The 15502-nt window shown below is 42.9% G+C and overlaps 2 protein-coding genes across 3 annotated transcripts; both read left to right on the top strand.

The window, feature by feature from the left end:
• The first annotated feature begins 285 nt into the window (after window positions 1–285).
• Window positions 286–3848, top strand: LOC120066744 (E3 ubiquitin-protein ligase Hakai-like). 2 transcript variants are annotated; one of them, XM_039018210.1, is made up of 6 exons: window positions 286–392; window positions 1168–1335; window positions 1417–1517; window positions 1671–1754; window positions 2069–2142; window positions 2346–3848. In XM_039018210.1, the coding sequence occupies exons 1-6, from the start codon at window positions 380–382 to the stop codon at window positions 3349–3351; spliced, it is 1446 nt and encodes a 481-aa protein (XP_038874138.1). In that variant the 5' UTR covers window positions 286–379; the 3' UTR covers window positions 3352–3848. The 2 variants fall into 2 exon arrangements, with proteins under 2 accessions (XP_038874138.1, XP_038874137.1); XM_039018209.1 differs by having other exon boundaries at window positions 2331–3848.
• A 170-nt stretch (window positions 3849–4018) lies between these two features.
• On the top strand, window positions 4019–9944 carry actr6 (actin related protein 6). Its single transcript, XM_039018208.1, has 11 exons — window positions 4019–4236; window positions 5443–5560; window positions 5696–5764; window positions 5911–6034; window positions 6260–6395; window positions 6714–6770; window positions 6900–6998; window positions 7362–7440; window positions 8861–9032; window positions 9145–9283; window positions 9434–9944. The coding sequence occupies exons 1-11, from the start codon at window positions 4169–4171 to the stop codon at window positions 9561–9563; spliced, it is 1191 nt and encodes a 396-aa protein (XP_038874136.1). The 5' UTR covers window positions 4019–4168; the 3' UTR covers window positions 9564–9944.
• Window positions 9945–15502: the final 5558 nt, after the last annotated feature.

Here is a 15502-nt window from a genome sequence, read left to right as displayed (position 1 = left end):
AGTGATAGATGTGCAGATGATGATGTGCAAGTAGAAATACTGGTGTGCCAAAGAGCAAAAAAGTAAATAAAAACAATATTCAACTAACCTGCCGCCCCAGGTTAGACGGTAGGGCAATTTTTCTTCCCTTTTCCCAGTCCCTTTTCCTTTCCCTTTTTGTGTCACATCGTGTAATGAATTCACACTCCGGAACAGTAGGCAGAAACACACGGCCAGATAAGAGAACTACAGTAGATGACTAGGAAGGCTGCGACTGGCCTCACACTCCAGTACAGTTGGTGGCGCTGTATGCGCCTTTCAGTTGGTTGCGATCGGCCAATACAAATGTAAAGAAGAAGAACAATCCGTTCCCATACTGCAATGCGTCAATAATTTGATAATGTACCAAAATGGTGAGGAGTTTCTATGTGTACATCCATTTGTTCTATTTTGTATGGTGTACATATAATACATTTTGTGTTGCAGTGGCTTTTATTATTATGCAGTGTTTCCTGTAGGTAGCTAGAGCCGAAAACACAGACAGGAAACGGTATTGGGCTCAAGGCCTTTGAGGGCTAGCACTGCTTAGCTCGCATTATTTTCAGTTGGCTAGCGAGCTATAGTAGCTATATGCTTATGGCCAACGTTGGCTAGCTAGCTGTATACATATTATATTATATTGTTGTAGTTGATATTGGTAGTTAGGTAAAGGTCTATACATATCCCACATAAAATGCATCCCAATAGCCCATGTAACACCACTATGCAACAGTAACCTGTTGAAGTTAGCATGCAAACAATTAGCAAACTAGACAGGCAGGATATAAGCATGTTTTGTGACCACTGACACTAGCCCAAGCAGAGACCTTAGAGCAGGGGTGTCAAACTCATTCCACGGAGGGCCTAGTGTCTGCAGGTTTTTGGTTTTTCCTTTCAATAAAGCCCTAGACAACCAGGTGTGGGGAGTTCCTAACTAATTAGTGATGTTAATTCATCAATCAAGTACAAGGGAGGAGCGAAAACCCGCAGACACTCGGCCCCCCGTGGAATGAGTTTGACACCTGTGCCTTAGAGGATAATAATCTATGACCCAAGCATTAGTTTTAACAGTTACAGCCAACAAGTTGAAAAAGATAAATGTGCACATTGAACTAGCTATGGCTATTAACATATGATTATTATTTTTAGACACTGATCTACAAGGCACTGATGGTTCAGGCATTCTTGGGAGTCCTGATGTACGCAGACGGATCCCCATTAAGCTGCTATCCAAGCAGCCAGTCAGAAGCAAGGCTGTTAACCACTCACAGAGACCCTTAAGCAGACTCCCCTCCAAAACCCAGTCTAATGATGAAGGTAAGCATGATGGTGGCTTGAAGGAGAGAGAAGCACATCCAGAATTGCCATTCATGCCAATTGTATTCCTTAATGTTCTAGAGGGCTTTGGGTTCAAGCAGGAAGATAGATTTGAGCGCAAGTCTGGAGATGCGTTAGGCAACCAGAGGAGGTTCTCTCAGCCCCTGTTCTGGGACTACAAAGTAAGTGTCCATTCTCTATTTTTCTTCTAAATCACGGTTACTCCTCTAATTTGTTGCGACCCAAAATAACACTATCATGATGTTGCAGGCTGCATATTGTGTGTATTCTTTCAGAGACAGCTAAATGTGAAAATATTAGTTTTGTCTCTTCAGCTGAATCTGGTTGGCGAAAAGGACGACACGCCAGTTCATTTCTGTGAGATATGTGGCCTTCCCATAAAGCTCTATGGACGCATGGTAAGTTTATGCCTCCTTCCCTCACTAGGAATATTTCTGCAAGTAACTATAATCCACACTCTTTATTCATTCATTTTTATGCCTTGACACCACAGTAGGTTGGTGGCACCTTAATTGGGGAGGACAGGCTTGTGGTAATGACTGGAGCGGAATCAGTGGAATGGTATCAAATACATTAAACACATGGTTTCCATGTGTCTGATGCCAATCCATCTACTCTGTTCCAGCCATGAATATGAGCTGTCCTCCCCTCACCAGCCTCCTGTGCTTGACACTTGGCGCTCATGTGTGCTAACATTGTTCCTCTTCCACAGATTCCCTGCAAGCATGTATTTTGCTATGATTGTGCCCTGCTCCATGAGAAGAAGATGGAAAAGATGTGTCCAGGGTAAATTGCCTCTCCAACCTTGCCTTCGATTATAATGTACAAGTTAAATTAGTCATGAACTGTTGTGAGCCATCTCCCTCACATTGTGAGTGCACAGTCTAGTCTCTCTGTTAATTCTCAAAGCATGTGTTGATGTAATGCGTGTGTTGTCGCTGGCTCCACTTCCCTTACTAAACCCCTAAGATTAGTCTCACCCTATACAGCTGCACAGATCCGGTCCAGCGGGTCGAGCAGTGCCTGCGGGGCCTCCTCTACATGTGCAGCATCGTTCCGGGCTGCAAGCGCACCTACTTGTCCCAGCGCGACCTGCAGGCCCATGTCAACCACCGACACATGAGGGCAGCCAAGGCTGCAGGAGGGGGCATCCTACCACGCCTAGAGCCCTTGCATCCACAACTGGCCTCAGAGCCACCTGACCACCACCGTCGGCTACCACTGCCCCACCTGGCCAAAGGACACCCCCTCATACCGCCACAGCTGCAGGGACATGATCCCTATGGCCAGCCCCCTCCCGCCTCGCCGTCAACCCCCTCCTCTGAACTGGGCCCCTCTGGTCTCCATCGCCCCCCACTGGGTCAGGAGACGTTCCGCATTGCCACGTTGACTACTCGCAAGCACAGCAACCTCATCACTGTGCCCATTCAGGATGACTCTGGGGACTCGCCCCTTCCCCAGCCTGCCCAGGGCATGCCCCCTCCCCACCCCCATCAGGGAGACTACCCTGGCCAGCCCCACCACCTGATGGCCCTCCCACCCCAGCAGCAGCACTACGGCCCACCCCCTCAGCCACCACCCACCCTCAGCCACCCTATGCAGCACCTGCCTCAGGGCTCCGGGACGCCTCATCTGGTCTACAACCAGGTCCCTCCCATGTCCTCAGGCCTGCCTCCTATCACCCCACTACCCAGACACATCATGGGCCAGATGCCTCCCTACATGAACCACCCACCTCCCCCAGGCCCCCTGCCCCAACACGGTGGTCCTCCTGTTAACACGCCCCCTCCCCACCACTACAATCCAAGCTCCATGCAGCAGGATCGGGGCACTCTCAGCCCGCCCTTTAACCAGCCCGGAGCACTGAGCCCAGGGATGTGGCCAGCCCCCAGGGGCACTCACCCGCCCCGCATGCAGGGGCCCCCACCCCATGGCCAGATGCCTGGTCCTCCCCAGCACCCAGACCAGTCCCGCTACCGCCCTTACTATCAGTAACCTCACCCAAAACCTAGTTCAGAGTTCAGACATTGCATTGTGTTGATTAGTTTAAATATGGAGCCTATATGAGTGAGTGGAACTAATGAAAACCTGAAGTGAGTCTACAGGTTTTCTGAATATCTCAATAGATTTTAGAAATAATTTCTGTTTTTGAATTCTCATCAAATTAATTGTGAAAGACTGAACTTAATTTTTCTGAAATCAATCATTATTCAGACACATGGAAATGTTATTTTGTCATTTTCCAAAGATGTCGTAATGCCTGGTGAATTTTTCAATGAGATAGAATTTGATTAAATGTATGGTTACAAAAATGATTTAATGTGTTTGGTACATTTTGTGGAGGCATTGGCCATTCATATTTTGGGTGAGACGTTAAGCAAAATTAATGTACTGATGCTATGAAAATAATGATCAAAAATACCTGCCATTTCTGAAATGTATGCAACTGAGTTTTTTACCAAATGTTATTACAATAAAGGTTGCATACCCCAGTTTGATCATGTTATTGTGGAGGACCTTGTAGGCGTATATTTTACACTGTTGGAACTTTGTGGATTGTGATTTTCAAGATGCGAATAAATGCCAATGTTTGTTGGTACAGGTCCGGAACTAATGTTATAAAACACGCTTCCTCCCGGCCTAACTATTGGAAGGACACATTTCTTGAGCAATGATTGGCCAGAAAGAAGCACGCTAGAAGAGCGCACGATAAATTCGATATTTGCTCAGCTTTGTAGCTAGCTACTGTAGTTTTATTGTTTATTGAACTACAGTTTAAGTGGCCCTGGTAAAGTCTTCCAAGTTACAGAAAATGACCACTTTAGTTCTTGATAACGGAGCTTATTCGGCCAAAATTGGATACAGCCACGAAAAAGTCAGGTAACATTAACGTTACAAGCTATGATGCTAGCTAACAAATATAACTGGATAAACATAGTTGTGCTTTTTATTGTTGGATGTTTTATAGAAAAAATGCATCTATTATTGTGACCAATTTCAAGGGAATAATCAGATCGGATGGTTAAAGCTTCAATCTGTGATTCGTTTTTCAGCAAAACGGCAGCTCCGTCACTTGTTTTGGTATAGACGGGTTGGTTGTTTAGCAACAACTGAGGCAAAACAGACGGGATTGGCTTAGATTGTTGACAACGTGTAAACTATATTTCGTCTCCAATTGTCTCTTGTCTCTCAAATACATCGTTACTTGTTGGTTAACTAGATTTTATCCATATTAGAATTGACATGAAATCAGTCAGAACAAGACAGGATGGTATCAACAGCAAGATTAAAGTTGTTGCAACCAGTCACTTACGATTCCCCACATGGCAGTTTGTCATTGTTGGTAGCTATCTGGCCATCCAGAATCACAACAACTCATGGATTTCTGCCCCATTGATGCGTGTACATCTTTTTCCTGAATTTGTCAGCTAACCCATCTATACAGATGGGGCTAGGGAAATGAGCTCCCTCTCAAATTCATAGACTGTTCTCTAGCTAGATGCAAGGACTGACACTTCATGATATTTTGAAGCTTTATGTTCTTGTTTGTAAACAATGGAGTAATAAAACCTTTCATTTGGGTAATAGAGAAACAGTCGTACTAGCTCATGGGGCATTTATAACTTATAATATTCTTCAATAATCAATGGGAAATATCAATAATAATCATACCTTTAAATGAGTATTTCAGGATTTTACAACTTGATTTTAGATGTTTCCTCACCCTGAAAGTTGTTTTCGTGCCAGGAGAAATTGTAATGCATGGTTCGGTTTTCTTTAAACAGCCACTGCAAACTTCAGCTAACTTAAGCCACTGCAAGTTAAGATCAATGGAAGTGATAGGGGCATGTGGGCATACAAAAAACTAATCTAAAGTTAAAATAAAAAGACCAAATCTAAAGTTAGTTACGTTTGTAGTGGCTGTGTAAAGAAAACCGAACCATTGATTACAGTTTATCCTGGCCCATAGACTACTTGCAGGATGAGGAACCATCTAACATTAAGTTGTAAAATCCTAAACTACCTCTTTAACCGGCAGACCTCTTCGATTTCAAGCAGAGTGCTCTTGTTTCTCTTTTCCCATAGCGTTATCCCAAATTGTCAGTTTCGCTCCAAGACGTCAAGGTTGAAGACTTTTACCGCCAACCAACTGGATGAAATCAAGGATCCCTCAGGACTTTTCTACATTCTCCCTTTCCAAAAGGTGCGCATGTGATCTGGCCGTGTCGTCCAGGGGGTTGCACAGCATCTTGCCAGTAAATTATTCCTAGGCTTGGCGGACAAAAGGGGCACTGCATCCGAAAGACTAAAATGCTTTTTATTGTCTGTTCTGTTGCAGGGTTACCTTGTTAATTGGGATGTCCAAAGAAAAGTGTGGGATCACCTCTTTGGAAAGGAAATGTTTAAGGTGCTGTTGATCCAATGTGTTGTGATTAATGATTTTCCACAATTAGCTGAATCACAAATGTTGTGTAAGTAACCCTATGGAATTGAAGATGGGTAGAGATTGATAACAGTGGGGAAGAAGTTGCAATGTGTATGTTATGGCTGCAGGTGGACTTTGCAGACACCAGTGTAGTGATCACAGAGCCCTACTTCAACTTCACCTCCATTCAGGAGTCCATGAATGAGATCCTGTTTGAGGAATACCAGTTCCAAGCAGCTCTCAGAATTAATGGTGAGTTCAATGTACTCAGTAAAGGACTTCCCCAGTGGCCGAAGGCTTGTGTGTTTTCAATTAGTAACTATGCTAGATCTAAGATATCTATATTTTGATCTTACACTGTGACTGAATGATAAATTCAACCCAATGCAAGTTAAATTATGATGATACAGACCTGGCTGTGATAATGGTAGAAAGTATTCCTACTTGGCTGTGTAATGCGGATGTCCTCTGTTTCAGCTGGATCCCTGAGCGCCCACCGCTACTTCCAGGTGAACAACCAGGAGCTGTGCTGCATCGTGGTGGACAGTGGCTTCTCCTTCACCCACATAGTCCCCTACTGCAGGGGGAAGAAAATGAAGGATGGGATATGCAGGTTAACACTATTGCTATTCAACATTAACAGTGCAAAAAAGTTACCAAAAATAACTATAATTTTCAAAAACGTGCCACGACATGATTCAAAATGAGTTTGGAATATTTCAGATTGCAATTGTATTATATACACCTTTTACCAAACCCGTAACCTCCACATGGATGTCTTAAAAATACATATTTTATGAAATATGGTAGCCTTTGGTGTTATTTATTTGTGCTGTGCCCTAAAGCTAATGCGACATGGTTTTGGGACTTAGCTATTAGCATGTAGCACTATTTTTAGTTGACAATAGTTTCATTTTGTTTCCCTTGGTAGGATCAACGTAGGAGGCAAGCTACTGACCAATCATTTGAAGGAGATTATTTCATATAGGTAAGATTGTCATGTCAAACTGGCATTGACTATTGTGTTCATAGTTTTGTACAGCTTCTCCAATGTCACGTGTTTGTGCAGAATTGTAATTGATATAATTTTATTGCGCTGAATGTCCTTCCTCAACAGGCAGTTGCATGTCATGGATGAGACCCATGTGATCAATCAGGTGAAAGAGGATGTGTGCTATGTATCCCAGGATTTCTACAAGGACATGGATATAGCACAGTAAGGACATTTTCATTTTTATTAGAGCATCGTCTTGCCTGCTAAACTAGACACAAGTCTGTATGTGCATTTCTAAGGACTGTTTTTTTATTTAACCTTTATTTAACTAGGCAAGTCAGCTAAGAACAAATTCTTATTTACAACGATGGCCTACCGGGGAACAGTGGGTTAACTGCCTTGTTCAGGGGCAGAACGACAGATTTTTACCTTGTCAGCTCGGGGATTCGATCCAGCAACCTTTCGGTTACTGGCCCAACGCTCTAACCTGCCGCCCCAAACTTGTAGGCTACTATTTAATTGAAGCAGTTATGTCAGTAGACGAGTGAGTGTTGATTTAAAGGTGGTGATCAACTCTGTTTGCAGGTTAAAAGGAGAGGACAACACAGTGATGAGAGATTATGTGCTACCAGATTTCAGCTCCATCAAGAAGGGCTTTTGCAAGGTATGGATTCTTCACACGCATTTATTTGAACCCACTTTCCGTTCATTGTTACACCTAAACTCAGCAAACAATAAACATCCTCTCACTGTCAACTGCGTTTATTTTCAGCAAACTTAACATGTGTAAATATTTGTATGAACATAACAACATTCAACAACTGAGACTTAAACTGAACAAGTTCCACAGACATGTGACTAACAGAAATTGAATAATGTGTCCCTGAACCAAGGGGGTCAAAATCAAAAGTAACAGTCAGTGTGGCCACCAGCTGCATTAAGTACTGCAGTGCATCTCCTCCTCATGAACTGCACCAGATCAGTTCACCAGTTCTTGCTGTGAGATGTTACCCCACTCTTCCACCAAGGCCCCTGCAAGTTCCCAGACATTTCTGGGGGGAATGGCCCTAGCCCTCACCCTCCGATCCAACAGGTCCCAGACGTTGTGTGCATGATTTCCTGCAAGACAGGAATGCCATGGATGTCTTCCATATAATGCACAGCGTTGAGATTGCCTGCAATGACAACCAGCTCAGTCCGATGATGCTATGACACACCGCCCCAGACCATGACGGAACCTCCACCTCCAAATCGATCCCGCTCCAGAGTACAGGCCTCGGTGTAATGCTCATTCCTTCGACGAGAAACGCAAATCCGACCATCACCCCTGGTGAGACAAAACCGTTTGTGCTCATAGGCGACGTTGTTGCCAGTGATGTCTGGTGAGGACCTGCCTTACAACAGGCCTACAAGCCCCCGGTCCAGCCTCTCTCAGCCTATTGCAGAAAGTCGGAGCACTGATGGAGAGATTGTGCGTTCCTGGTGTAACTCGGGCAGTTGTTGTTGCCATCCTGTACCTGTCCCGCAGGTGTGATGTTCGTATGTTTACGATCCTGTGCAGGTGTTGTTAGTGGTCTGCCACTGCGAGGACGATTAACTGTCCGTCCTGTAGCGCTGTCTTAGGCGTCTCACAGTACGGACATTGCAATTTATTGCCTTGGCCACATCTGCAGTCCTCATGCCTCCTTGCAGCATGCCTAAGGCACGTTCACACAGATGAGCAGGGACCCTGGGCATCTTTCTTTTGTTGTTTTTCAGAGTCAGTAGAAAGGCCTCTTTAGTGTCCTAAGTTTTCATAACTGTGACCTTAATTGCCTACCGTCTGTATGCTGTTCGTTAACGACCGTTCCACAGGTGCATGTTTATCAATTGTTTATGGTTCATTGAACAAGCATGGAAAACAGTGTTTAAACCCATTACAATGAAGATCTGTGAAGTTATTTAGATTTTTACAAATTATCTTTGAAAGACAGGATCCTGAAAAGGGGACGTTTATTTTTTTTTTCAGAGTTTACATTACAATTTAATGAGGTTGTGGATGGAGTAGTCCCCTGTTCTCTGACCATCCTCTGTGTCTCCCCCAGCCAAGAGAGGAGATGAACTTCACAGGGAAATACAAGACCGGAGAGCAGATCTTGCGCTTGGCCAATGAGAGGTTTGCCGTCCCAGAGATGCTCTTTCACCCCTCAGACATCGGCATCCATGAGATGGGCATCCCTGAAGCGCTAGTCAACTCCATCAACAACATGCCAGAGGGTAGGAGAAAGAACAATCATCACACTTTCACTCACAGTCATACAAGAGATTGAGCAGGTGAAGAGGTGTCAATGAAATAAAATGTCATTTTCTCTCCTGTTTCCTTGTATAGAGATGCAGCCCCACTTCTACAAGAACATTGTCCTCACTGGGGGTAACACATTGTTCCCAGGGTTCAGAGATCGGGTGTACAAAGAGGTCCGCTCCCTCACCCCCACCGACTTCCAGGTTTCTGTGCTGCAGCCACCCAAGTGAGTGCACAGGCAGGGTCTATTTAGAAGATTGAAGAAGAAATAAACTCTAGAGTTTGCAACTACTTTTCAAGGCTTAACATTTTTATTTAGGGAGTAAAATCTTATCACCGATTTGTAAATGAACACGTTACCTTTCTCTGTCCGTAGTCCAATCTCCTACCCATGGGAAGGAGGCAAGCTCCTGGCAGAAAACCCAGACTTTGATGAGATGGTGGTCACTCGCGAGGACTATGAGGAGAATGGACATTTCATTTGTGAAGAAAAGTTTGATATCTAAAGGACTTTAGTTGTAATAATTTGTTTCACAAAGGTCATTGGGCAGAGAATGGCTGAAGCAACTACAGCAGATCCAACAATTACATTTTTAAAAACTGAAAATGTAATTGGAATTCAGATTTCTAGTACTGTTATTGGGATGCAAACTTTACATTCTTACACGTCTTCGGCTGTCATTATAAATGTGTGAACATTGAATCACAGGTAGTGTCCATCAAAGGAGTGTAGAACTTACCAATTCATATTTACCACTGGGTTTGCTGGCAAACCATAAAACAAAATTCTAACTCAATACAGTAACAAACCACCCCTAAAGCCCCTCACTCATCATTAAATTGCTCCAGTGAGTTTATTTGCTAAATAAACACATTCCTCAAGAGTATGTTAGATGTTGATCATTATTTCCCCCCTACTTACAGATTCAACTTTACTATCAACTTTCGTAGAATCAACTACTGTCTGGGGAGAAACTGATCTCCTGAAGTGGGATCATGGATCCATCTGTGTCATAGAAGAACGGATATTGATTTCTATGAGAATTAAGGTTCTATAAAACTTTCTCTGCAGGAAAGGCTCGTTCTGAGCCCATTTGTTCAAATGTTACATCTGGCACCTGACTAAAGTGGCTGTTATTTATTGACACATGTAAGAGGTCATGCATGCTTATGACAAGATGCATTACAGCCACATCTTAATGCATTATACCTGTTGGTGTAACAGAATAAATAACCATGGCAAGATAAGGTGAGAAATCCAAATTGAGATCAGGTACTGGTGTCTTTAGTCATGTGACGTCTACTGTTGCTTAACAACAGACCTTGTGTGTAAAGATGGCAAACAATTACTTATTTGAGGAAAGCTAAGAAACAACTGTCTGCATTATATAATGGCCTGAAGCATTATATATGCTGTTGTTATGCTGTTATGCTGATTAGGCTTATATTGTTACCTGTGCATAGAAGGCACTGACATATCTGTACTTTGTACCAAATGAAACTGGGTGTAGCTGGTAGTATGATATCAGTTTCAACTCAACTCCAGAATAAATTGGTGGCTATGAGTGATCATGGAAATATGGCAAGTTTTTGCATGCCTTCCAGTCATGGTAAGTCCTACATTTTCAAAGAGAGACAATGCATGTTTTTGTATTTTTGACATAGACACCAGCAATACAGTATAATGTTTGTAGGAAGCAGGAAAAAACTGTTCAGGATTTGCTCAAGTTTCATATTGCCATTGCTCATGTCTGGAAAGGCAACCTGAGATTGCTCTCTTTCTCTGTGACAGGCCAAGCACTACCAGAAGTCAAGATTGTGCTTCTTGGCAGCAGAATCTCTGGCAAGAGTTCCTCTAGAAATACCATCCTGGGTATAAAGAAATGTAGGCAAAAACAGTCAGTTGCACAAAGCAGTCAGTTGCACTACCAGCTACACTGTATGTTGGTCACAGTGATCGAAACACCAGACTGGAGCAGTGCTCCGACAGTGACCACTCCAAAATGGTTTAAAGAAGAGATTCAACATAGCATTTGTCTGTGCCGTCCAGTGACATACGTATTCCTCCTGGTAATCCCAACCGATGAGCCATTAAGAGAAGCTGATAAGAGAGCAGTGGAAGAACACATGGGTCTTTTCAGTGAGATGGTTTCGAGACATGCCATCATCCTGTTCACATATGGTGATGGCCTACAATAAATAACAATTGAGCAGCAGATTGAAAGGGAGGGTGACAATGTGAGAACAAATATCAAGTTCTTAGCAATATGCTCAAAGCGGAAAATACTCGGAAGTTGTAAAACTTCTGGAGAAGATAAAGGAGATGATGGAAAGAAACAGGTAAATAATAGCCACATTTATCTAAATGGTTAGTGTCAATAAAGAACCATATTGCCACATGTTCTTTGTCAATTAACTTGTCTCAACAGCAGCAAGCGTTTCAAAAACATTTTCTGTTTTGTGCCTACTTACCCAACCCTAAACTGTGTCATATGGCTTCCAGCACTTCATCTCTTGGGATCTGAACGCAGGACAGTACTGCTGGGAAAGACTAAAGCTTTGAAGAACTCCGCAGGAAACAGTCATCCTGGGCAGAGAGGCTTTTGAAGCTACTGGAGGACAAACTCCACATTGTGAGAAGAAGTTGGGTAAGGTGGCAAGTCGCCAGCTAACTAGTCGACACACCGGGCAGGAGGAACAGATCAATCCAAGAAACCCCAAACTTAGATAAGTGGGAAATAGTGCATTGTGTGTCAGTGTGTTCTCAGGGGCCCCAAGCTTTTATTTTGGTCATTTGGTCCACTTAATGGCTCATTTTTAGAAACACAACGGAGAGCAGTAGTGGAACACATGGAACTACTTGGTCGAAACGTACGGAGACACGCTAGTGCTGTTCACTACAGAGAACCCACTAGAGGACATAAAGCAGAGAGCATTAAGCATGGAAAGAGAAGGGAAGGCTCTCAAGTTGCTCTTGAAACAGTGTGATCAAAGGCATCATGTGCTGAACTTAAATGGAATGGTCTCCCTTAGATCACAGAGCTTCTGAGGAAGGTGGAGAGGATGGTGATAGGAAACGGGATTACAGTAGGTTTTACAAGACCTTGAAGAGGAGAGCAGCGATTGACAAAGGGAAACAGAGGATGTCGAAAGTGCAAGAGCAACGAAATATGATCAAAGAAAAAGTTAAGACCAGTGCAGTGGTCCATTTGCAGTAGACCCACATGACTACTGTGGTCTTTGACCCCTTCCCTTTATTAGCTTAATTTACCTTTGTGACCGAGGTATCACACATGAATAATTCAACCATTTGAAGAATTTATTTCCAAAACGCTATATCCACTAATTTTTCACATTTGTGTTTTGTAATCAGAAATTATTGCTTATTTGTGTGTAAAATATTACTGCTTTCAGACTTGTAATTCATAGATATTAGATGTGTCCGAAAATAAATTTCTTTGCAAAATGGTATATATCCATTGTTTAGCTGAAATGCAATGTTTTTATCCTGTATATTTGACTGTGATATGTGGTTGTCTCACTATCTTAAGATAAATGAATTTACTGTAAGTCGCTCCATGCCATTGAGCAGCACATTGAAAGTGAATGAGAGGCCCTACAATGGCTCATTGAGAAATGTGTTTTCAATAACATGAACAAAACCAGGTCACAGAGCTATTGGAGAAGAAGGATGAATTGGTGGCAAAGAACAGAAGTTGCCACACCAGAAATTAGGATGTAGATGATGAAGAAAAATCGATATCTGTAATTGAATGGGAAGATCTAGTCGAGAAGATGGTCAAGATAACAACAGAGGAATCGCAGAGGAAGCATTGTTTTTTTCCCCTCCCAGCAGTAACTTTGATTTAAAGAAAGAGAACCTTGGACCTTGCATGTTTTTATTATACAGTGGGGCAAAAAAGTATTTAGTCAGCCACCAATTGTGCAAGTTCTCCCACTTAAAAAAGATGAGAGAGGCCTGTAATTTTCATCATAGGTACACTTCAACTATGACAGACAAAATGAGAAAAAAAAATCCAGAAAATCACATTGTAGGATTTTTAATGAATTTATTTGCAAATTATGGTGGAAAATAAGTATTTGGTCAATAACAAAAGTTTCTCAATACTTTGTTATATACCCTTTGTTGGCAATGACAGAGGTCAAACGTTTTCTGTAAGTCTTCACAAGGTTCACAAACACTGTTGCTGGTATTTTGGCCCATTCCTCCATGCAGATCTCCTCTAGAGCAGTGATGTTTTGGGGCTGTTGCTGGGCAACACGGACTTTCAACTCCCTCCAAAGATTTTCTATGGGGTTGAGATCTGGAGACTGGCTAGGCCACTCCAGGACCTTGAAATGCTTCTTACGAAGCCACTCCTTCGTTGCCCGGGCGGTGTGTTTGGGATCATTGTCATGCTGAAAGACCCAGCCACGTTTCATCTTCAATGCCCTTGCTGATGGAAGGAGGTTTTCACTCAAAATCTCACGATACATGGCCCCATTCATTCTTTCCTTTACACGGATCAGTCGTCCTGGTCCCTTTGCAGAAAAACAGCCCCAAAGCATGATGTTTCCACCCCCATGCTTCACAGTAGGTATGGTGTTCTTTGGATGCAACTCAGCATTCTTTGTCCTCCAAACACGACGAGTTGAGTTTTTACCAAAAAGTTATATTTTGGTTTCATCTGACCATATGACATTCTCCCAATTTTCTTCTGGATCATCCAAATGCTCTCTAGCAAACTTCAGACGGGCCTGGACATGTACTGGCTTAAGCAGGGGGACACGTCTGGCACTGCAGGATTTGAGTCCCTGGCGGCGTAGTGTGTTACTGATGGTAGGCTTTGTTACTTTGGTCCCAGCTCTCTGCAGGTCATTCACTTCACTTTGCTCACCGTTCTTGTGATCATTTTGACCCGACGGGGTGAGATCTTGCGTGTAGCCCCAGATCGAGGGAGATTATCAGTGGTCTTGTATGTCTTCCATTTCCTAATAATTGCTCCCACAGTTGATTTCTTCAAACCAAGCTGCTTACCTATTGCAGATTCAGTCTTCCCAGCCTGGTGCAGGTCTACAATTTTGTTTCTGGTGTCCTTTGACAGCTCTTTGGTCTTGGCCATAGTGGAGTTTGGAGTGTGACTGTTTGAGGTTGTGGACAGGTGTCTTTTATACTGATAACAAGTTCAAACAGGTGCCATTAATACAGGTAACGAGTGGAGGACAGAGGAGCCTCTTAAAGAAGAAGTTACAGGTCTGTGAGAGCCAGAAATCTTGCTTGTTTGTAGGTGACCAAATACTTATTTTCCACCATAATTTGCAAATAAATTCATTAAAAATCCTACAATGTGATTTTCTGGATTTTTTTTCTCATTTTGTCTGTCATAGTTGAAGTGTACCTATGATGAAAATTACAGGCCTCTCTCATCTTTTTAAGTGGGAGAACTTGCACAATTGGTGGCTGACTAAATACTTTTTTGCCCCACTGTATATGCCTGTTCATTAAGTGCATACCATGCAACTGCACTACTTTTACTGTGTGATAAGAAAGGCACACAATATGAAGGGCTTTACTCAACCCTGCTTTTATGTTTCAGTGAGTGGTGGCACCCCCTCTGAAGATGGAAGCTCAGTTTATAGTGCTGAAGCACACGCCAAGGCAAATATACTTATGACTAACAAAGTGAATAAATGGCTAGGTCAACTGAGTACAGATGTCAGTCTTATTGAGCCAACAAGGAAGACAAGGACAAACAGAGGAAGCATAGACTTCCCTCTTCCCAGCAGTAAGTCTATTAAAATTACAAGCTTACTGATGAGTCTTGAACAATAACCACCACTCCTGCTTTAATTCTCCTTTCTGTACTAAGTTGATGACTGATGATTACTTTTATTAGGAATATCTTTGTCTCATACAGCATGTCAATATACAATTATTCACCTAGACAGACTAGCAGCATATCATTTGCAAACATTACATACATAGTGCAAGAGCCATGTAACATTAGACTTAAAGTATTCACATAGACAGATAACCATACAGCACAGTACAACCACAGCTAAATGTACCAGAAAGATATTGCAAAGCTATTTTTGTTTTACATAACACAGCTGCACTGCTATTATTTTTTTATTTAACCTTTATTTAACTAGGCATGTCAGTTAAGAACAAATGCTTATTTACAACCCCAGCTGTGCCAATTGTGCACCACCCAGGACTCCCAATCACAGCCAGATGTGATGTAGCCTGGATTCGAACCAGGTACTGCAGTGATGCCTCTTACACTGAGATGTAGTGTCTTAGACCACTGTGCCACTTGGGAGCCCTCGAACAACAGGGACACAAAGTGCTTTACTCAATTCTGCTTTTAGGTTTCAGTGAGTGGTGGTGATGCCCCCTCTGAAGATGGAAGCTCAGTTTTTAGTGCTGTTGCTCATGGCAAGG

The sequence above is a fragment of the Salvelinus namaycush genome, chromosome 21 (genome assembly GCF_016432855.1).
Source record: "Salvelinus namaycush isolate Seneca chromosome 21, SaNama_1.0, whole genome shotgun sequence".
NCBI classification, from domain to species: Eukaryota; Metazoa; Chordata; class Actinopteri; order Salmoniformes; family Salmonidae; genus Salvelinus; species Salvelinus namaycush.
The sequence above is the reverse complement of the archived record's forward strand: the minus strand, read 5'-3'. Positions and strand labels throughout refer to the sequence as shown.

Excerpts from the sequence above, each read along its gene's own strand:
- actr6 (XM_039018208.1), top strand. The coding sequence starts at position 4,169 with ATGACCACTTTAGTTCTTGATAACGGAGCTTATTCGGCCAAAATTGGA. Across the intron at positions 6,396-6,713 it reads ATGAAGGATGGGATATGCAG|GATCAACGTAGGAGGCAAGC; the intron begins GTTAACACTATT and ends TTCCCTTGGTAG. Across the intron at positions 9,284-9,433 it reads TCTGTGCTGCAGCCACCCAA|TCCAATCTCCTACCCATGGG; the intron begins GTGAGTGCACAG and ends CTCTGTCCGTAG.
- LOC120066744 (XM_039018209.1), top strand. Across the intron at positions 1,518-1,670 it reads CCCTGTTCTGGGACTACAAA|CTGAATCTGGTTGGCGAAAA; the intron begins GTAAGTGTCCAT and ends TTGTCTCTTCAG. Across the intron at positions 2,143-2,330 it reads ATGGAAAAGATGTGTCCAGG|TCTCACCCTATACAGCTGCA; the intron begins GTAAATTGCCTC and ends CCCTAAGATTAG.